This window comes from Dipteris shenzhenensis, chromosome 6 (assembly GCF_047967505.1).
Source record: "Dipteris shenzhenensis isolate YYH24624 ecotype China chromosome 6, Dip_SZ_1.0, whole genome shotgun sequence".
Taxonomy (NCBI): domain Eukaryota; kingdom Viridiplantae; phylum Streptophyta; class Polypodiopsida; order Gleicheniales; family Dipteridaceae; genus Dipteris; species Dipteris shenzhenensis.
In genome coordinates, this window is record NC_141601.1 from 42085532 (window position 1) to 42103615 (window position 18084).

General features: G+C 44.0%; 1 protein-coding gene across 4 annotated transcripts in view; it reads left to right on the plus strand.

The window, feature by feature from the left end:
• The window catches only part of LOC147901192 (DNAse I-like superfamily protein), a 41822-nt gene extending 25187 nt beyond the window's left edge, over window positions 1–16635 (plus strand). Inside the window, exons 5-10 of one of the 4 annotated variants that reach the window (XM_087375596.1) lie at window positions 157–226; window positions 9385–9506; window positions 15005–15114; window positions 15352–15487; window positions 15647–15794; window positions 15887–16632. In XM_087375596.1, the coding sequence (XP_087231722.1) occupies window positions 157–226; window positions 9385–9506; window positions 15005–15114; window positions 15352–15487; window positions 15647–15794; window positions 15887–16300 (1000 nt within the window). In that variant the 3' untranslated portion in view covers window positions 16301–16632. Of the gene's footprint in view, window positions 1–156; window positions 227–9384; window positions 9507–15004; window positions 15115–15351; window positions 15488–15646; window positions 15795–15886 lie in introns of those variants that run through there. The other 3 variants (XM_087375597.1, XM_087375599.1, XM_087375598.1) reach the window with 3 other exon arrangements.
• The last annotated feature ends 1449 nt before the right edge of the window (window positions 16636–18084 follow it).

Consider the following 18084-nt stretch of genomic DNA (forward strand, 5'->3'; position numbering starts at 1 on the left):
GTTTAGTCTCTTTAGATGCATCTTTCAGAGAGTTAAACTGTAATGTAGTTACTCTAATGCTGAATTCGAGTTTTGGTGTGTATTATCGTATCAAAGGTTCATTACGTTTGAGTGTAGAGCTTCACTTGCAGAAAGCATTGATAGTTTTTTTCTCAGATGGAAGGTTCGCTCACAGGCTATTTTGGAACGTCTCTTGAGCTTTAGAGCAGACTTTCTTTGCTTACAGGTAATTTCATCTCTCTTTTCCCTCCCCTCCCCTCATCTCTTGTTTTGTGCAATTTCCCCCACTCCCTTCCTGTTCTCGTGTCATTTTTCCATTTTTTTGTGCCCACATCTCTCTTTCTCTCTCCTTTCTTCCCATGTATCACCCCCCACATGTGATTTGGCTTCTCGTCTCTCCCCCTTCCCCCTCTCCCTTTGGATGTCCCTTGTGACGGTTGGCCCCCAAATAAGGTTTTAATTATCTTGACCTAGACTTAGTTAATGAGTTTAGTGGCTTGCATGTAGCTTTTGCTAAATTTGTCCTTTGATTTAGTAGAGTTTAAGACTCAATTTTCAAAACAAAGGTTGGGGTGACTCATGTGCCGTGCGCTTTCTCATACTATGGTAGGGATGCTAGCGTGTAAGGCACATCACTTATTTTCCATTGTTTGGTTAGGTGTCCTGCAAGACTCCAATATTGGCTGCTCAAATGTTAGGAATATTGGTTAGTGCATTTTATTAGAGGAAGGCAATGAATTCATACCAACCACTACCACCAAGTATGCACATACAAACTCACATGACAGTAGCAAGCAAAACACGCGTGGCAATAGTAACATCTGCAATGATAGATGCAGAATTATGGCATGCCAGATTGGGCAATGCAAGTTTGTAACTTCTATAGAAACATAATATGGTTTTTAACATGGCTACACTACTAACAACCTCCAAAATATGAACATGGACTAGTTGTTTGATTGCCTTTTATTACAAGTACTGTTAAGTCTTTCATTGAGGAGACGATACACCGTTAGAAGGAGAGATCATCAAACAGAGATACAAACTCATGAGACCCATAGCAGGACAGAGATTCCAAGTGCAGTTGATCATAGACTTCTCGGCAAGGAAGGAGCGTATACTGATGTGTGGACACTAGATCTCGAGCTCATTCTCCAAGGATACCAGACTAGTAGTAGGAGGTTGACTACAGTTCAGCGAGCTCTTGCTCCATTAAAGGTACCCTCATTGTAGTGTCACAGTGCGTTGCTATTTTGAGATGCATGCGGTTTTGTCCTACGGAGTAGAGGATGACAGAATTGGATCTTTGATATGTTTTAGACACCAAAGTTCTTGGAGAGACCCCCCTAGTCATGCCTACACAGAGCTCAGATCACTCATGGCCGTCACATAAGTGGATCCCCCTTGGGGGAAACACATACATGTGTTTCTCTATTTTCAGTTTTAATTTCAGTTAATATTAGATCTTTAGGGGTGTACTAGACACCTTTAGCTCCCCTACCATGTAAATTCATGGGCCTTTTTGAAATTCCATAGATAAGAAGAATTTTTTCTCTCTTTCTTTCTCGCTCACTCAGATAGAGTGGGAGAGAGTATCACTGCTTGGTACGACACAAGAAATCATAGTTTTTGGCACATCATGAATAAGAATTCTCGACCTTTAAGTGGCCAAAGAATCTTGGTGGATGGGTCTCCAATGTTGGTGTGGTTTTTTGATTTAGGCATTCATACAAGGATGAAGCCTTACATCTTTGTATTATGGACCTGAAGATCATGCTCACTAGAAGTGTTTCAAAACATGAAACATTTCAAAAAATGTGTTCGAGTTTCAAAGACCTGCAGTTTCATTGGGTATAGACAAAAATTGTCAAATATGCCCTTGATAATATGGCCTTAAGGGGTTCCAAACATGTCAACTCAATAGTACAATGTACTACTTAAAATAGAAGTGAGCTAGGGCTTAGATATAGACTCTGGAAATAAGAGGTTACAACAAATAATTTAACACAATTTACATAACTCAAGTCTTGCCTCTTAAAGTCCTTATGTGAATTGCTAGCTTGACTTGTGTGCAATGTGTACCCACAAGCATGCACCAAGAAAAGACCTTGACTTGTGTGCTCCCACGAGCAAGCAGTTGTCAAAGACCTTGATTTGTGTGTAGTGTGCACCATGAGCAAGCAACAGTAAAAAAATCAACATTGAAGTTGAACAGGGGGTATTTTATTTTTTGGGGACGCGCTACCACCTTTCATCGACTTGGAAATGTTTTGAGACATTGAGATGTTCAGTTGCAATGAAACACATTTTTTGTGACCATGTTGAACATACGACTCATGCTTAAATGTTGTGTTGGGCAATCTGAATGCATGTCTGAGCAAGATGAATCATAGTGTTGGCCACAATTTGTAGCCAATATTTTTGGGGATCGTGTTGGGGAGTGTTTCTGTTGGATTACACCAATGAAGATGGTGGGATGGAGTTTGCAAGAATGGCAAAGAAACCCTGTTATTGATGCTGGTGATCCAGCAACTCCTAGAAGAGGCACAAGCCCGAATCAGTGCCAAGATGCAAGAAGTGGCGAAGCCAATGTGGAAGTACATAAGCAAACAACCATCTACCAAGTTAATGTAGCCCCAGTGGCTCTTTAACCAAAGAAGCTGTTGTCTCGCTACTATTTCACTACACTTTGTATTTTGGGAAGCTCGAGTTTATGGCATACATTGAGTTGTAGAAAGGATATTACTTACATCCCCACGAATTCATCGATTTGGCATTGACCCAATTGCCAAGGGATGATATATTAGTCAAATACGCGAAGTGGATCGCTTGCTTTTTGAACCTTCTCTGCTCTTTATCTTCTCAGTACATCTAGTACCAAGTGCAATAGAGGATGCAAGAGCTCGCCGACAGAATATACCAGAAAAGAACGGAAGAGTGGATGAGCAAACGTGTAGAAGCTTGTTGCTAAACAACAAGGAAATCTAAGCCAGAGAAGAGAGTGGGAAACTTGAGCAGCTCAAAGCTGGAGACAATGCTGAGCGTGGCAAAGAGGGAAGCACGAAAGAAGGCAACAAGGTTCCACCTTTGAAGGGAAACCAGGTCGCGAGGATGGAAGATTCAACATCCGTCTGCGAGCAACTCAATGGGTAAATGGCCGGCGATAGCAGGACCGAAGGTGAAGATGAAATTTAAAAAATACACGAGATGAAAGGTGAGAGACTCTTCATTCCCATTTGGAGAGATTCTTATGGACGACGGAGATATTACAATGCAATACCAAGGGGAAGTACTCGATGTATTTTCCCACGATGTTCGTAGATAAGGCTATTGAATGGTCTGACCAGTATCTGGACCATCAATTCAATACATGGAGATGCATTGAGGGAAGCCTTCTTGAAGAAGTTTCAACACATTCAGCAAACAAGATGTGGTATTGAAGCTCAACCAAATTAAGTAGAAATCAAGCAGTCTTTTAGGCCACACAATTGAGGAATGTTGGTTCAACAAAACTAAAAGGGCCGCATAGGTAACCAAGCAGATAGGGAGGGCATAAAATCCTATCAAATATACATACCAAAGATTTTCAACACTACATGTTTCTTCTACGGAAAGGAAGTCCATTTGGAAGGACTATAGATTGTGGAAGAAGCAGTTAGAGATGCTGTAGAGAGCATGTGGCAATCATGAACGTGCACCAATTGTAGGCTCGGTGTCAGCACACATCAAAACGAATGTAGTCACAAGGTCACATGGTATCCAGGACCCAATGAATTAAAGAGGAGCCAAAAGAACCAAGGATTTGTCGAAAAGAAGAAAAGAAGTGGGCAACTGAAATAACCAAGGCATTGAAGTAGAAAGAGCCTTTGGTGGAAGTAAGAGGAGTCAAAATATAGTCAGAGCAACACAAGAAAGGAAGAAGTAGAATGCACTGCGAGAAAGAATCAATGTAGAGAAGAGCAGGTTAGTGACAATGAAATGGAGGGCAACCCATTGCAGAGCTGAATATGACGATTTTAATATACTAATTGTTGGAAATCGCTCCTTACTGCACCAAGTTCTTCCCAAATCGACCAATGAGCAGCAGAAACACTCACCACCAGAGTGGAAGTGACCGAGGCAAAGATTTGGGACTAAAAAGTGCCAATGATTGATGTGTCGGTCATGAACCACACGGTCAAAGGAGCGCTCATTGATGGAGTTTCCTAAGTCAACATAATCTTTGAAGAAGTCCAGAAATGGCTCATGTTTAAGAACTTGAAATTGTCACCTTTCAACATTTGTATAGCAAATTAGAGGTTGGTGATGCCCGAAAGTGTGCTGAAAAGTATGCATCGAGGTAAACAGCATGGGGATACCCCCTTCTTTTGGGTAGGCCATGGTTAAAAGGAGTAAAAGTTGTGCACATGGGGAAATGAGACATTCACACATTAGAATGAAGCCAGGAGGTGTAGATAGCAATGGCAAAGAGCAGCGTCACAAAGGAGCGCAAACAAGAATGCTTAGTAGTGGAGGAAGCATATGCCATGGATATAGAAGACAAGCTACTTGCATTGAGTTTTTACCAATAGCTACAATCAGTGCATGAGAGTGGCAAGTTGCAACATAGATGCCAATGGAGGAAGAAATTGGTGTTTCCAAAAGGTTCATTGAAGGTGAAGGGAGATAGAGGAAAGTTTAAGAGGAGCCTGCTCATTGCATCAGCAAAATCAGTGGCAATGGCTGAATCACTGAGGGGGCAAGCCATCGAGGAACTCCATGTACAAGCTGGGTGCGAGCACACCCATGTATGGTCGCAAGAGGCAATGAAGGGACCGAACTTGCACAGATTTATGCGGTTGCAAATCTGCTCAATGATCTGTTCACTGAATCGCCACAAAGATCATTTGAGCCAGCTCCCATACAAGAAACAACAACACAACCAGCACGCGAAGTGGAAAGGTAGGTGGAGATGCAGCCATGGGTGGGTAAGGGATCCATCCATGAAGTTGGACAAGGAGATCCCCTACAGCCAAGAGGGGCTGCCACCCATTGCGAAGAAGTATGAGGGTGCGGAGGAGTAGCAATGCTTTACATGTCTTCTCTTTTGGGGCCATCTCAATAGAGAAGAGAGACTCACACTCCAGATTTCTTTGGATCCGGATTCGACACATAGACAATTGAGACTTGTTCGTAGCAGTATGCTACTTCCCCCCTGAGACCTCAAACTTTGCCCGAGATATTTGAGAGAAGAATGAGACATCACCATACACAGCTTTGATCAGGACATTGTTAATTTCTTGAGCCACAGGGAAGTCCTCCTAGTTGGGGACTTCAACACGAGGACAGGGGCACGTCAGGCACCACTTCTCAACTTCGGAGATGATTCTATTATGCTTCTAGACATTGACCTAGAGGATGCAGTTTTGCTAGTTGATAGGCGGGCCTCGATCACATCTTATGGGTAGGCATTGTTAGATCTAGGCAGGATGCATGATCTCATTATTTATAAAGGTCTTGACAGATGGCCTTCCTCGGGTGGCTTTACTTGCTTTCCTCAAGGAGGCTTTAGCATCGTTGACTACATCATGTAATCCCCTGCCTTTGCGTCTCATATCAGTGACTTTAACAGCACCACTTCCTCCTGGGGCTGACCACACATATCTCTTCTTTTGTATCTCCACACCTCGCCTTGCAGTTTCCTTCACCGATAACTCAAAGCACTTATCATGACATACATTTCGATCGTAGTCTCTCGCGGAGGTACTAAGCACGCCTTTCTACACTTCTCACATAATTGATTTCATACCCTTACTAGAGGATCGCGTTGCTCTGATCACATGCTCACTTCACGAGCCTATCCTTCACGCCTTCCCTCACACTACTTACTCAACCCGCCCACCGCCATTTGGGACCATCCCCTGCAACAGTTGGTATGATGATGAGTGTAAGGCTCTACTCCACCAACTCAGACAAACACAACCACCACACATACCTCTTCTTCCATATCTCCACATGTCGCCTTGCAGTGCCCTTCACTCCACCGATCACTCACAGCACTTATCATGGCATACATTTTGATCGTAGTCTCTCACCTAGGTACTCAGCACGCCTTTATACACTCCACATATACTGATTTCGTATCCTTACTAGAGGATCACGCTGCTCTAATCACCCGCTCACTTCACGAGGTTGCCCTTCATGCCTTCCCTCACGCTAACTTGCTCCACTCGCCCATTGCCACTTGGGACCGTCCTCTGCAATAGTTGGTATGATGATGAATGTAAGGCTCTATGTCGCCAACTCAGATTCGAAACCAAAGACAACCTTCAGAACAAACTTGAAACAATACACGAGTATCGTCGATTGGTTCGTAGGAAGAAACAAGATTTTATCCGTAGGAACGAGGAGGAATTACTAAACACCTTGTTTAGTAACAACTCCAAAGACTTTTGGTGGAGATTTCTAGAGCGACGGTCCCCATCACCTCTCATCGACACTAAGGTTTGGTATGATTATGCACGCACACTATACGGCATCCCAAATCAATCAGCTCTCCTGACCTCTCACATACACCTCCTCCCACTTCCGGTACACTCTTCACTTAGGGGGGTGTTAAGGATGTGTTGATGAAGCTTCATAATGGCCGAGCGAAAGATCATGAGGGTCTATGCAGTAAATTCATTGCATATGGGATTAATATCCTAGCCACGATCCTAGCAGAGCTCTTTAATGAAGCTGTTTGCCTTGGCTTCCCATGCACCTGGACTATTAATACTATCTCACCCATCCACAAGGCAGAGGATCCCATGAGCCTGGAGAACTACAGGACCATTATGATCCGGCATACGATGTCCAAGATTTATGCATCAATGCTTGATTATGAGGTAAGTCAATTCGCAAAGATGCGGGGGCTTAGAGCATATGGATAGGCCGGATTTCAACATGATCATGGGACCATGGATCACATTCTCATGCTCAAATGTATTATTGCGGAGGCGAGGGCACAGAGGCAAAGGGTTTATTGTTGATTTCCGCAAAGCCTTTGATACGGTTTCGAGAGCCTGCCTCATCAGGTGTTTGCAGGACTTGGGTTATGATCAAGAGATTATTTGGCTTGTCATGGTACTTTACGAGAGTCTCAGGCAGAGTTTGGACAGGATCTGGATGGACAGATGAGATTTTGAGTACGATTGGGGTCAAACAAGTGTGTCCTCTATCACCAACCTTGTTTGGCCTCTACATCGACGAGCTTGAGACAGTTATGCAGACACTAGATGGTACTCATATCGTCCTCAGGAGAGGGCCTTCACAGGCACTTAGATGCACTACAATCTTTCTGCAAGTCACATTATTTGAAGGTCAACTTTGGTAAAACCAAGGTGATGATCTTCAATACATCTCGGTCGAGATTGTTTCGTCATACACATACTTAAGGGTTATCACCATGAGACTAGCGATGCATGCTCGCTTGAGCAGAGGGTATGCCTCGTTGGCCAAGTTAGAGAGGCCGTGCTTCCGCTCACACTTTCAGGACTCTCGAACTAAGTGCTTACTTTTTGACTCCTTGGTCCGATCAACGGTGTATGGCAGCCGGGGCGGATTTGTTAGATATTGGGTGGGCTCATATGGAGCAACTACAAGCTCTCATGCTATCATGGATGATTCACAGTAAGCTGTTGGTTCCTTCCCAGATCATCCAAGCTGAGTTTGGATCATCTCCATTGTAGCTCGATGCAGCATTTCATGTGACCACCTATCTATATCGAGTTAGGGCATATGGGGGTCACACTCTGGACGTAGCAGATTACCGTGGCTAGCATTGTTCTCCTTTATGGCACTATCAGTTGCAGGTGACCAGAGATGCTGGTTTGCATACATAGTGAGGTGGTTTGAGCGATTGGGTCTCCACATGGACCTCCCTCCAGTACAACATTGATGCGCATGAGGTCAACCAGGTCATACATGAGGATCTTCTGCAGCTACGCACATTCCGGACCTGGTTGAACCGAATGAGCTCCCAATGAAGCTCAGCTTCTACAGAGATCATTGCCTACATATTTTAGATGAGGGGTTTATTGACCCGCTAGGATATACGTGGATTCATTTACCCCATTCACTAATGATCTCTATTGGACAGTTTTGGATCTCTTCACATAGACTCCATGTTGAGAGTGGCTAGGCAGAGGGTTTGCCCAAGGAGAGACACATATGCACCTTATGGAGCCTACAAGAGGTTGAGTATGAGGAGCGTTTCATTTTCAAATGTCCAGTTTACTATGAGATTCGAGGGTGCTTCTATTGTCTATTTAGAGATAGCTCCGGGTAGTTATACCAATTCCTCTCTTTTCCAGAGTAGAGATGCTTGGCCACATTCATTCATGAGGCAGTTTGATATCGTGAGTGCCTACTTTGATCACAGAGACAGGAGGAGCGTATCCTGGTAGACTCTTCTCAGAGCATGATCATGGAGTTCTTCCAGCCGGACCATACAAGCTGCCCGCCTATTGGCCCTAGACACGATCAAGACCCAGGGCTAGTGACACGAGAGTTCAGGTAGAGGGTTTGCGCACATATTACGCTTGGGTACATTTCCTCCTTGTTCAGAGTGGGAGGACGACCGACACGGATCAATGTCACCCTTGTTAGACGTAGAGCTGTGACCAGGAGACTGCGCAAGACTGCGCCCACAGGCAGCCGACAGCATTATATCTTGGATTTTATGCTTTCGCTCCCCCACCCTTGATGAGGAGATACCACAGTGACATTGGAGCCTATTTCACTTTGTATTTTGATGACAGCTGATCTGATGATGATGGCGACACGATAGTGATGATGTAGAGGACTATTATTCTGGTATGACTGTGTAGCATGTAGTTTTTTGCTTTTTGCATGGGTGTTGATGCTCGGTTAGTAGCTCCACCCTTTCAGCTTGCTTGTATCAAGTTTCTCACAGTGTCATAGACCCATCGGTCTTCCGAAGTGGTTATCCCTAACAGTGTACTAAGAATAGAAGCATGGCTATGGGCGCACCAATCACACCCTACCTCATTGTAAAGGATATTAAGTTCGGCGTGGCAAAAAACTAGGAAACGAAACTTGTACACTAAACGAATACAGTATTCAACTCTCTAAATCTGTTACATGAAGTTTCGGGTCTAAATGTTGAATTTTGTACTTTGGGTGGGAAATACACTTGGCAATCTATTTCTGCAATCCATATCTCATGCTTTGTGCATTTATATATCTAGTTTGTATAATTATGGCTGTCTTAATGTGAAGGAGTGCATTTTCCTTCTGCTGGGACACCTATTATGTAAATTCTTTCTTTTGCATGCCTTTCTTGTGTTCCACACCTATTATATTAATTACCTCTTTTGCATTTGTCTTTCTATGCTGTAGTAGGAGCTGGATGAATATGAAAGTTTCTACAAGGGACAGATGGAAGGCCAGGGGTATTCAAGTGTGTATGTCAAAAGAACAGGCAAGAAACGAGATGGATGCGGTATCTTCTTTCGAAGTGGACGGTCGGTGTTTTTTTTAAACTTAGAATATTTATTAATTTTGTTAACGGGGCTTAAAGATGAGATGCGGCACAGAATTCTCTGGCAAGGGGAATGGTGCGCCTATTCTAGTTCTCTCTTTGTAAGGGGCTTATGCTCTTCTTATGAAGGTTGTATATTTTCTTGTGTATTGGACTATGCACGGAAGTCGTAATATGGATGATAGAAGACGAGAACATCTAGTAGTTTACAATCCGACTCATTGCAAATCAGAGACATAATGATGGATATTGCCTGTCACTTTTTGTGAATCCAAGTATTTCATGCAGTCCTCTATCACACTTATTAGTGAGCATTTGCAGATGGCACCTACAATTCTTACATTACTGCCCTTTGTTTCTGGAGAAAAATTCTCTCTCTCTCTCTCTCTCATGTGTCACAGTGTAGCACTCAACGTAAGAAGCAAAAGAGAGCCAAGGATACTACTCAATATACACATTTGTACTCACACTTGCAATGAGGAAATTAGTGAGGTAGGTAGGATGGATCTAACCCTAAGGGGTGGTGCTTCTCCTTTGATTAGAGCGTGAGCTTTCAAAGGTGGATAGTCACAAGGGTGGGGGGCATTCATAGCACTCGTAGGCATGCCAAGGCGATGATGGTCGTTGGAGGAACTTGATGCGTGTCTTGAGGACGATGTTTGGAACTAAGTGTTGGCATGCTCGAGAGGGTAGTCATTAGACTTAGGACTCAATCCATGACGTGGATCCGGTGTGTGGTAACTGTGTCGAATAAGGTGGTGAGATGGGTTGTAGGTGACCAACCATGCAAGTATGGTGAAAAGGGAATGGTTGACATGTAGTCTCTCCCTATAGGTGACGTGAGGTCCCTAGGTAATGTTCAGTACCTGAAATGTGTGGAAGTCAAGTCTAAGGGTTCAAGGCTTCATGGCTTTGGTGGCGTGAGCTTGCATGATTGCATGTTGGGTTATTGCACTAGCATGAACATGCAAGACGTGGGTGATAGAGTACCCAGTGTAAAGGTCTGTAATGCGGGGCGATAGAACACTTGTGCTGCTACCTCTGTTGTGATGGGTTGTTCTCTGGGGGTGTTCGTGGAGATTTGGTGATATCTCTACCCCTCCTCAAAGCAAACAGTCTTTGTGAACACCATAAAATGTGAACATAAGATTGTGAGTGATAAATGGCCAGGTGAGCTTGTGGGATGCCGGTGATGTTTCAACCTTCGCAGCTTGAAAGTCGAGATGTGGGCGGCAAGACAGTGTAGCTGAACAGGGAATCATTCAAGGTATGCCAAAGGTGACTGTTGGAAATGGAGTCCATTTGTAAGCCCCCATATGAGGAGAACATTGGGGGGGGGGGGGGGGGTGAACCAGGGAGTGATGTGGCTGCCATGTGGGCAGCATACACACAGCAAAACAACAAAGCATGGAGCTGGACAGCACATGGGCTGCCATGTGGGCAGCAGGTCCAAGGACATACCTGGCAATTTAGAGCCACCATGGTGGACAGCAGAGGCATGGCTATGCGACGTGGCTGTCAGTAATTGGAGGGAGTGTGATTGCGCACCAGGAAACACTGCGATGACATGGCGCTGGCGTCGGCAGCTGTACGGAGGTCTTCAGAAGCAGTACAGAGCTGTTTAGAGATCATCCAGGGCCTGGAACATGGCCTGCCAGGAGGCGGAACAGCAGGGCTGCATAGGCGCCTGTTTGGAGGAGGTTTAGGGGGCCAGAAGAGCCATACAACAGGTTGGCTGAAGGGCAGGACTGCACGGGCCATGCAGCCTGCCATGTGGCCAGGCAGGACCTGCAAAGGCATAAAAAAGAGAGCCAACCAGGTTGGCCAGCAGGGCCTGCCTGGGTCAGCTGAAACAGGCTGGTGGGTCGGCGGCCAATGAGGCCCTACCAGGTTGGTTGATTTGGGGGCTACCAGCCTCTATAAAAGTGGCCCCTCATGGCCTCATTCTGCATCATGTGGAGCAGAAGATCGTCAACAGACTGGAGCAGCAGATCAGCACCTATAAGGCCTACATCCAGGAGGTGTATAGGAGGCTGAAGAGCTGCAGACAAAACTGAGAAAGGGCTGAACACCTCGGATGACAGTTAGGGCAGCAAAGTGTAGAGATCAAGGCACGGAGACTAAATTCTACAGGAGCTCGGCAAGGAGCACACGGGCTCAGGGATATATAAGTGCCACGGAGGTAGTAGGACAACACCTTTTGGGGTAAGGACATAGGACCATGATTTGGTGAGACTCTGGACTTTTTTGTATATTGTCTTGTCGAACGGAAATATATTTTGGTTGGTTCTATATCTCTTGCGGAGCATTCTCTATTTTACTGGCTTGCACATATGCATGCTTGAGTACTCAGTACACGTAAGTAAAGAAATTTTGGATTCCATAGTTAAACACTTCTGTGTGCAATTCTTGGGATGCTCCGTTCAGTCTTCTGCTGCAGGATACCCTCTATTTGACTATTTCTAAACCTTGCATAGAGAATAGTTGGAGCATGATCTCCCAATCTTCCTTAATGGAACTACGGAGGCTAAGCATGAAGCATAAGCCATGCAAAAGCTCAAAAGCTATTGGATCATCGAGCATAGGCTATGGCAATAAAAAACATGGTGGTAGTGTGATCTCCCAATCTTCCTTAATGGAATAGTTGGAGCATGATCTCCCAATCTTCCTTAATGGAACTACGGAGGCTAAGCATGAAGCATAAGCCATGCAAAAGCTCAAAAGCTATTGGATCATCGAGCATAGGCTATGGCAATAAAAAACATGGTGGTAGTGTGAACCGAAGAGAATCGGAGTTGAGGTTTGATGAGAGTTGGGGGACGGTTAGTGAAGCGAGGCTCCCTTGTATGCGTGAGGCTCCCTTGTATGCGCTATGTCTTGAGTCAAAGCCCTTGTTGAGGCGAAAGGGCAACTTGAGCGAGAAGGCTCTTACCCTGCAAAGAGGGAGGACCCCACGAGTTGGTGGAGAGAACATGGCAGTGTGGAGCGGTGGCTTTCTACTAACCATGAGGTGGACGTTTGCCTTGCCAAGGTGATGAGTGGAACCTCTCCGTGAGCATGAGGCATGTGAGTGATCCCCATGTGGATGTGATTCCGAGAGCCGAACAGAGATGAATACCACACATGGGATGTGTAGTAGAACAGTCTTTCCATACCACCATGGAATGTGGGCGAACCCCTCATATGGTTGAGAAACAAGCTTAAGGATGTTGAGAGGTGACGGATAGCCTATGTGGATGTTGAAATGGCTTGTAAGCATGGATGAGCCTGTGAAAAGCATGTGTTGAAAAGCTTATGGTTAAGCGGTAAGCTCCCATGAGTCTGTAACGACCGTCGTGATTGTTTTTAAATTTTTTTTTGAAAATGTGATGCCGCCATAGCGTAGCCAGGGGTTGAACTCACGCATGCGCACACACACCCGCACACCGGCCTCAACAACCAAGCTAGGACCCTATTGGCAGCGGTTGCGATTGTTAGTGCCAAGTGATCCAGCAAGCATGTAGGCTCGCGTGGCTCCCTTCTGTTAGCGAGGTGATTCTGTCATTGTGTGAAACATCACATTGAGAGAAATGTAGTGGTGCCTTGGCAAGGAAGAGGAGATGGGAACATCCATTGGAGTCGCAGTAAGCGTGGCGTGGTGCTCGAAGGATATTGCAACTGCAAAGTGAGCCAAGAGCTCGAGGTGCGCTCTCATATGGTCCTAGATGGACGCCTGTTAAATGAAGGGTTCCCAATATGCAGGGTGCGCAGCCGAAGTCAGCATGTGAAGTGCTTGAGTGGTGTGAGGACTCCCCACTTTATCCAAGTAAATGGTGGCAGAGGCTATTAGACGGCTATGGCTTGTGTGTGGCAGTCAGGTGCTCCCGAATGATGAGGCTAGTCGATGCGGCACCATTGGATGCTTAGGTTGAGCAGTGGCTCCCTTTCTTCCTCTAAAACGTAGGTAAGAGGTTCTTAGCTTAATACCCTTGCAAACAGATTGCGAAGAGGTGTCATTATGGATAGAAAGAGCTTAGCAAGTGAAGGCTCCAGGCCAAAAGATTATGCATTTGAAGTTTGTAGGCATGGATGTGCATCGAGGCATGTTCTTCCAAGATGGAGGGGCTAGAGCATTGAGACATCCGAAAGACTATATCCAGACCAAGATGCGTGATTCCATGACGGGTCAGAATGATGTAGCGGAGCATGGTGAACTGAATGGTTTGCCATCATGCAACCATAGTGAGTGAAACGGCGATAGACCATGCAGGCTCTCAATAGGCAAAGTAGCGATGAGCACAAATGCTTGTCACGGTGTGAAAATGGTGGTGAGTGTGGAGACTCCTACTATGTGAAAACAACAGTTGAGCTAAGAAAAATGGCAATGAAGCTGAGTAGCTCTTGCTTGGCAAAATGGCCAAGATTAGGACTCTGGTCGTGCATTCACGGTAGAGCACATGGGATCCCATAGACTTAGGGGTCGAGCTATTGAGCGCTCTCCTGCCCTATGGAGTTGTAGAATGTGTAAGCCCCCATGCATAAGTTGCAAGCCTAACGCGAGGAAATAAGTAGCCGACATGGGATGTGTCTGTGTGGTATCCAAGCAATGTCTGCTTGATGCCATTGTATTCGAAGAAAAGTATGAGAGTGTGTTTGAGACTAAGTGTTATGATGCCCGGAGAATGGGGCCCAATACCTTGAATATGCTGAGGTGAGCATGAGTTTCATCGAGGGAACAAAGTTTATGGACATAACACCCCAACCTCCCCTCATCCTGCCTTCACCCCAAGCCTGCCGGTTTGGTGACAAATTTTCATGTCTTTCTACAGAAGAGTAACATATAATTTCATATGCCTTTTTGAAACTCTAGAAAAGTGTACTCTGGTGTGCTTTTGGGCGAGAAACCAGAAAAATTTTATATTTATATATTTTTAGGGGTATTCTCCTTCAACTTATTACATAAGAACTGTTTTTTCAATATGGTTTTGTACATAGTCATAGTCCGATCATAGAGATTTCTGTTAGAAAGAACCAGACTTGATATATTCTGCCATCTTTGGAAGGTTTCACAATGCACATATGATTCTCCAATTTGTGAATTTAAGTTTGATGCTAGGAGCTATCCTTTCTATATATATGAGGAGCTATCCTTCTATATATGATGGTGCTGAGGGGTTAGTTAACTGAGTGTTTTTTGTTGCTTTTACATGAGGAGTGTAGCATGTTTCTGGATTAAACTAGATATATACTTTTGCACACAAAGACCAGCCCAGTGCACTTACTCAACCCACCAATGGATTTGTTTCATTTTTTCGGACACTCAAGGATCTTTCTGGGGTATGCATTGATAAAGCATATATACCTTCTATGTTAATGTGATACATTATTGAATTGGAATGGTAGAAGAATGCACTCCAAAAGGAAGACCATAGAAATACGATGCCTTGTTTATATATGTGACTTGTTAATGTCATGGTAAATTGGGCTTTTCTTGGTTTGTAGATTTGAATTGGTTTCAAACGAGTCCATTTACTACAATGATCTTGTTCCTCATGTGGGTGACATTGATGATGAAGACGCCACGTCTAGTTCAGATGAAGGCAAGGAGACAGGTCCAGTTTTTGTGTTTTAAAAAGTAGTTTTCTAGTAATATATTATCCGCTTTTCTTAATAACCTGCAAAGATTCTCTTATATAGTCTTTCAATGCACGCTATGAAGTTCACACTTGTAAGCACATTAGACGATTTTTTGGAAGGATCTTCCTTGGTTCTTGTTTCCTACAAATATTGTCTGCTACCTGCAAAATCTTAAATTCAAACTCGTTGGACTATTTTGAGTATTGCTACAGCAAAGACCGAAGAAAGGGGAGACCCAAATGACCCTAAAGTGCGACTGAAAAGGGATTGTGTGGGTATCCTGGCTGCTTTTAGAGTCTCTCATGCATCTGATAAGCTCATTGTTCTTGTAAATACACATCTTTACTGGTAGGATTCGTCTCCTGCTTGCTTTTCTCATGAGATCATTCTACAAAATCAGAATGTTTTGGTTTAAATTTCGAAAGAATGGAGAAATAATTTTAAACTTTATTTGTGAGTAATTGAGACCTTACCTGTCACATGCAATGCTGGCTGGCTATGTGACAGGGACCCAGACTGGAGTGATGTCAAATTGGCACAAGCAAAGTATCTTGTATCACGTGTGTTGGGGTTTCAAAGCATGCTAAAAGAAAAGTTTCATTTTTGCCCCCCTGTAATAGTCTGTGGTGACTTTAACTCCACACCTGGAGATCAGGTAAAAGTGGAGGACAATTAACTCAGCAAAACTTTTCCTTTTGTACTTTTACAGTGACAGACTATGCTAAGGTCATTTGTATTGACCTGCAGGTCTACAGCTATCTCACTTCGGGCCGAGTGGATGGTGAAAGTACACTGTCTGATCTATCAATGGAAATCCAATCTTTTGGAGAGAGACATAAAATACAAGAGTTTTCTTTGCCTGAAACAGTTTTGAGTGGAGAATTTTCTAAAGGTAGAGATGAGATGGCAGCAAGGTGCCCCCTGCCACTCTACAGCTTGTATGCTTCGGTCCAAGAAGAACCTGCCTTCACCAACTGTACACCAGATTTCACCGGCACCTTAGATTATATATTTTTCTCTTCTCTGGAGCATCTAAAGCCTGTGAGCCTGCTGGAGGTTCCTTCACGTACCTCTTCAGAGGTTTTCGGTGGTCTTCCAAATTACAGCCATCCCAGTGATCACCTGCCTATTGGCACTGATATTATCCTCGATAAATTGTGAATGCAGCATTCGTGACGTCCCTAGCAGTGCTCATTTGCCGTGTTTGATTTTCATACGTGTTTTTTAGTCTGCCCTTCAACTTCTGAGACTCCATATATTCTTTTCGGTTTGGCTTAGACATTACAGTCTACAGTCAAATAGCAAGCAAAAAATTTGTGCTATGGCAAACAAAAGATAGATGCAAAAAATAGGGCTCTATCTTTCCCCTCCCACATCCAATCGGTATCTGAAAATTTCAACTTTTTCTTGATTCAGAGTTTCGTAAAGATATTCAACTTTTTCTTTAGATTTGAAAATGGTCAAGGTAAAAAGTTACTAGAACTATTTTGACTAATGCAGGACCCGAAACTGAGCTAGCTGTTGCAGTTTTTGATTACTGTTAAGAAATAGAAGTTGGACTCAACATTTTGACATGAATAAACAGTCTCTTCAACCAAATTGCTGCATCACTGGAAATTATAATAACATTATGTTGCCTTTTACTTTGTCTATTGAAATTCGCTGATGCCTTGTCCTTGCCTGCCCCCTATTGACACTACCGCTTCAAAAGGTGACATGCCAATAGAGGTGTGATGGGTGGAATTGTAACAAAATTCTGCTGAACACAACCATGCATCCAAAGACTTTTGTGTCTCAAAGCAAAAGTGTCTCAAGTATTTTTCTACCCACTTATTTACTCTCTCTGACTGGCCATCTGTTTGGGGATGATATGCTGTACTAGGGGTCAACTTTGTTCCAATTTGAGAGAAGAATTCTTTCCAAAAACCACTCATGAATTTTGCATCCCTATCACTCACAATCTCCTGTGGAAGGCCATGCAACTTGAAGATATACTCCACAAACTGATTGGCCACTTGTGAAGAAGAATAAATGGTTTTGGTAGGAATAAAGTGACTTGTCCTGGTCATTCTATCCACCACCACCAGAATACTGTTCCATCCCTTTGCCGTTGTGGGCAGTCCTATGAAAATCCATGCTGATGTGTGTCCACTTACCCTCAAGAATGGGTAAGGGATTTAATAGGCCAGCAGGATGAGTGTTCTCAGTTCTAGTTTGTTGGCATTGCTCACAGCTCTTTACATATTGCATTACATCTTTCCACAGACCCTTCCAATAGAAGCTTCATTTAACCCTTTCATAGGTCTTACCCAGCCCAATATGTCCTACCATAGGTGAGCTATGAAACTCGGCCAAGATCTGATTTTTGAATGAGGAATGAGGGACCAAATAAACTCTATCCAAGTACCATAGCAATCCATTCCTTAAGGCATATTGTGGATAATCCAAACATTGAGAGTCCTGAAGTGCCATGAAATATCAGCAGATTTCGGATGCTCCATATATTCCTCTTGGATGTCATGAATCCAATTCTTATAGAGGGTAGTGACTGCATAACATTGACAATACCAAAGCCTAGATAAAGCATCAGCTACCACATTATCTTTTCCCTTCTTATACTCAATGTCAAAGTTATAGCCTTGCACAAATGCTAACCATCTCCTTTGCCTTGGGGTAAGAATACTTTGTGATAGGAAATACCTCAAGGATCTATGATTAGTTTTGACAGTGAAGTAGCTGCCATATAGGTAATGGTGCCATTTTTTGATAGCATGAGCAATGGCAAGCATCTCGGTATCATGTGTAGGAAAAATAAATTCCTTGTCACTCAGCTTCCTACTGTCATAGGCAATAACTCCTTGACCGTGTTTTAGAACAGCCCCTATGCCCCTGCCACTAGCATCAGCTTCAATAAAGAAAGGCTTTGAAAAATCTGGGCATGTCAA